The 5,113-nt window shown below is 34.5% G+C and overlaps 1 protein-coding gene across 1 annotated transcript; it reads right to left on the reverse strand.

Annotated features, from left to right (window-relative positions):
• On the reverse strand, nt 4,140-4,907 carry LOC108662430 (wiskott-Aldrich syndrome protein homolog 1-like). Its single transcript, XM_018122790.1, has one exon. It carries the CDS (start codon nt 4,905-4,907, stop codon nt 4,140-4,142), a length of 768 nt encoding a protein of 255 aa, XP_017978279.1.

The following is a 5,113-nucleotide window of genomic DNA, read 5'->3' on the forward strand; positions in this document are numbered from 1 at the left end:
ATTCAGCATAATGGGTTTCAATGGGAGAAAATTATATCTCTAGCTTATTTTTGCTATATTTCAATATAACTTAACTAAAATCACTTAATTCAATTAAAATCAACCAAAAATCAAGCTCAAAACTCATCCATGGAGGTTTGGCCAGCATGGGTGTCCATACCCACTTTCTAATTTTGCATGGAAATGAGAAAAAAATGCATGGGTAGTGAAAATCACAAGGAAAATCAATGAAAATTACCTTTTCAATGCTTGATTTCTTGATTTCTCTTAATTTTCCCCAAATTTTCAGGTAGGGTTCTTATTTGTTTTTTTCCCCCCTTTTCTCCCCTGGCTTGGACAGCTGAAGAAGATGAGAATTCTGCAATTTTTACCTTTTTAAAGGCTAAAATAATATAATATTATTTTATTTATTTTTTTAATGTTTTATTAATTCCTTAAATTCTAGCCATCCATTTGTTTCCAAATTTTCACCATACACTTGTCCCACATATCCATAGCTTAGATAAAATTCTCAGACTTATCCAAAGTCTTGGTGGAGTAATTGTTTTGAAATTTACACTTTTACCCTCGTAAAAGTCAAAAATTACATTTTTACCCCAAAAACTGAAAAATTGCCCATAGACATATTTTTCACCCCTTATACTCATACCACTCTCCAATTTGTCAAATTTGATCTAAATTCTCTCAAAATCTCAAATTTTATCCGCGAGTGGTAAAATTATGATTTTGCCTCTACACTCTAGAAATCATCGAAATTAAACTTTTTCGCTGCCAAACCCTCAAATTATACTCCAATAAGTCAAATGGGGCCAAAAAAAAATTCTTTTCTAAAAATTCCCATTGTGTCCCTAGGTGGCAAATGACCATTTTGCCCTTGGACAATAAAAATTTCGGTTTGACTCCAAATTGATCCTCGAACTCCAAATAACCATATTAAACCATTCTGGGACTTTAATATTCTTAATTTCATTTTGAATTCTCTATTTGATCTAGTTCGAGGCTTAAATTAACTTAATTGTACCATTTGGTACATTGTCGTCTTTTAGCGATTTTTCTTTCGGGGCTTTCCAAGTATGCAAGCATATTGTCAATCATATGAATGACATGGAAAGTATTTTATAAGGTCGGGCTTGACAACACTATCCTCCTTAAAATAAAATTTTGACCTCAAAATTTCATGTACTGAACTCAGAGAAAAGGTGGGGGTATTGTTTTCTCATCTAATGCTCGACTTCTTATGTCTTCCCCTTTATAGGGAATTTCGATTTGTTCACCTCATTTACCTCCAATTCAACTCAAGTACTTCGCTTATGTCTATTATTATCCTTTAAAATCATATCAACAATAACCTTCACAATTATGATCTCTTATATCGAGACACCAAGCATGCTTCTATTACTATCATTAAGCTTGAACCATAACTCCATCTCAATCATACCAATTTCGATCGCATTTTATTCTTATTTAGGTATACCAATCACTATCTTATTACTTCATTCCATATCAAACTTCTCGACTTTCATTCATTCATCCTATCCTCATACACTATTGTGTAGTTTACAATATCATTAACACGCCATACTCATTCCTGTACATATCCTCAGCGTTCGGGAAAATTAATGGCTTTAATTATTTCTACATATTTCATGTTTACTTTGCATTTAGGAAATTTCAATCTTCTTAATCCTATTAATCCATCTCATATGGCTTAATCGTACTATAGATTATATTCCCTTAACTATTTCTCCAAAATTCCTTAGGTCACCATAAATCGTCTTCTGATAAGATTCTTAATCGTTACATTATCTATACAACTCATCAAATATATTGAGTTCAAATCTCGAACCACTAAAACCATTATTCATTTTAGTTGGGTACATCACTACTCCACACATACATATACATGTACATTCAAATGTCTATATTCCTCATTATGTATACGAGTCTCTGTTTTCAAATGCCTTCAGACTAATTTCTCTTAATTCATTCCCATCCACAATCAAGATTCAATAGAATAATCTTCATAATTCATACAAATTCTCATCATGCCTGTGCATAGTTCCTCATCATTTATATACTTATATTCTCTTCTTATCGTTTCCAATTATATGCTTAAGTTTCCTTGTACTGTATATCATTGCATCACAATGTCATCTCCATTGAATTATAATCTATTATGCGTGTATGTTTTATAATCCCATTGGTATCTCAAAAATTTATCTTGACTTGATCATTGCATCTTATGCAATACTACAATTCCTAAAAGTCATCCTTATTCCTCGATTATCCTTCATGTCTCCTATATATTGTATCCTTATTGCATTTCGATATTGATTTGTCACTTAAAACTCAGATTCATTTGAATCATGTATGCCTCACGCATTTTCGAATTCCAATTCCCATAATATATTAAGAAAGTTTCATTATCTGACTTCATTATCAAGGTTAACTTCTATCATCCTTTATTCCACTCTTTCATATGAATATAACATCATTCTTCCTTAACTAATTTACAAATTGTACTTGAAATTACAAGACTTGAAACTAAATTCTCCTCAAGTACTTTTTAATGTTAATACTTATACCACTCTCAGCTTATAGCTTCCTTTTTATAACTACATAACTTAGTGCTTGCTTTCACAAGATCCATGGCAGAACTTCTCTTGAGTATTTCCTTAGGGATATTTATTTTAAATTTATGTCTCACAACATATGATCATTTAACCCGTAACTTAGCCATTTGGCTCCTTAGCAAGTTTCAAAGTCACGCATCTTATGCTCATCATGTATAACTTATAATTCTTTCTCAAGGGCGTTTAAACATTCTTGAAACACTTAATCACTTATTTACTCTTTTATACACCAAGTATATCATTTCCATAAAGGCATGCCCAACTACTCATGCTTCAATTTATCTCCATGGGTTTCTAGCATGTCACCTAGTTTACTTGTGTTGTTACTAATCCTTTCCTTTCAACAAGGTCAAGACAAGATCAGTATATTCTCATAACAATATTCTATATAAACTCATTTGCTATATCATTATTGAAATCTTTATTTACATTTTCCTCACTTGCTATTGACATCTCTTATCAGTATCTCATACATTCATCTAACCTTTCGCTCGCTTCCTCTTTAGTCTTTAACAAGACTTAATCTCTTGTCTTCTTTATTTCTTAAGATTTGACTTCAATCATCATATTATTCATCTTAACACTCCACATGTTAATTTATTTTTATGTAGCCATCTCAAAAATTCTCTAACTTTTCTTTCTCTTACATGCCAATATATATAAGGCAATAATAAAAAAAAAAAAAAAAAACTTTGCAATTTCACTCATCATCTTTATCTTAATACCTCCCAATGCACTTAAGACTCCAAACAACAAAGCTTAGCATGAAAACCAATGACCATTCTTCAACTCGTGTGTTTCATCTTCATGCCACTCTCAATTTGCTCTGCTTTCTAGCCATTAGGGGTTCTTAACGTGACAGCGTTTGATAGTCAGTACTGTGGCGTTGCAACGGTTTGAATTCACTTTATCTTAGCAACTCTTCCACCTTTAAAGCTACTACCTCAATTATTCACAATCGTGTGGCTTCCCTTCGAGTCTATACCACAATTAGCAAGACTAACTTTCTATCACAAGTGTGAAATCAAAACATTGATTTAACGTTTTTTTTTTTTTGCCACTAGCATTCATATATCTTTACCATAACATTTAATACGAGTTTGCTTAAGCAAAGATCTCCAAATTTATTCATAGCTACATGTATCTCAAATTGCTCATCACTTATCATCAGTCAATAAATCCCACTCGAAAATACCCTTTCCATATTGTATAGTGATTTCACCATATAGCATCACTGCACGATGTTCCTCCATTCTACTATCATGGATACTCCATAGAAATTAATTAAAAGATTTACGTACCCTAACTAATGCTAATTCCATTTAATCATATCTTAAATACTTCAAACTTGTAAATTACAACTCCAAATGTATGTCCATATATTGATAATCTTTATATATTTCATGATCATGAAAACTACAACTTACAAACTAGCTTTCTATCATACGTACTTTATTAGAGCACTAATTTCAACTTATTTAATCTACCCTTGGTGGTATGTCAAAATCATCCCTGTCTCGGTTGCAATCCAGAGGAATCTCTCCTCTGTATATCCGTATGAGCTGGTGGAGATGGAGCAGCTACCGTAGCCCGTCCTAACTGTGGACAATCTCTCCTAATGTGACCCAGTTGATCACAATGAAAACATCGTGCAGGCCCTCTGCACGGCCCAACATGATAATTCCCACAATTTCTGCATCTACGTGAACTTCCTGAAACAGAGGAGTTTTTGCCCCTGTTTGGTGGCTGACTAGAAGATACACTTAGACTTCTCCTTTTTGCTAACTCAGCTCGCAGACTCTTATTTTCATTCGCAAGCTTCTCGGCTCTTAAAGCCATTCGCACCACCTCTTTAGCCACGGTTGCGTCCGACTCACCCATAAAAGAAACACAACTATGTTGCCTAGCCTCTTTAAGCTTCTTAGAATCAGAAACATCCAGCACTGGTGGTGGGACAGGAGGTGGGGATGGTGGTACTGAAGGAGCAGCCAGAGGAACTGTAGGAAGAGCTTGACCAGCTTGAGCCTGGCCAGCAATAGCAGTAAAGAAGGCTGCTAATGCCTGAACTGCCTCAAGAGGCATAGCAGGAATACTAGTAAGTGGTAGAGGAGGTGGAGGATGTGGAGGAGTCTTGGTTTGTTCAGCAGCAGGTGCTGCCCGAATGGTGGATGCAGTCAATTCCTCCTCTATTGCACCTAACTGACGACGTTGGAAACGACCTCTTCCCCTTCCAACTGATCTAGTGAAAGGTGGTTGTTCGCGTCGAGGAGACATAATAATCTATAAGAGGGAACAAAGTGAGTTTAGGCAACCTCAGGCTCTATATGCTTATGCATGTATTTTATTCAACCTAACCTAACTTAACTCGGGGCCACACTGACACTGTAAATTTTTAAAACAGCTTTAAAATAACTTTAAACCCAAAACTCTAATCTTTCAAACCAACAGCTCTGATACCAACTTAATTGTCACGACCCGGA

This window comes from Theobroma cacao, chromosome 6, assembly GCF_000208745.1.
Source record: "Theobroma cacao cultivar B97-61/B2 chromosome 6, Criollo_cocoa_genome_V2, whole genome shotgun sequence".
NCBI classification, from domain to species: Eukaryota; Viridiplantae; Streptophyta; class Magnoliopsida; order Malvales; family Malvaceae; genus Theobroma; species Theobroma cacao.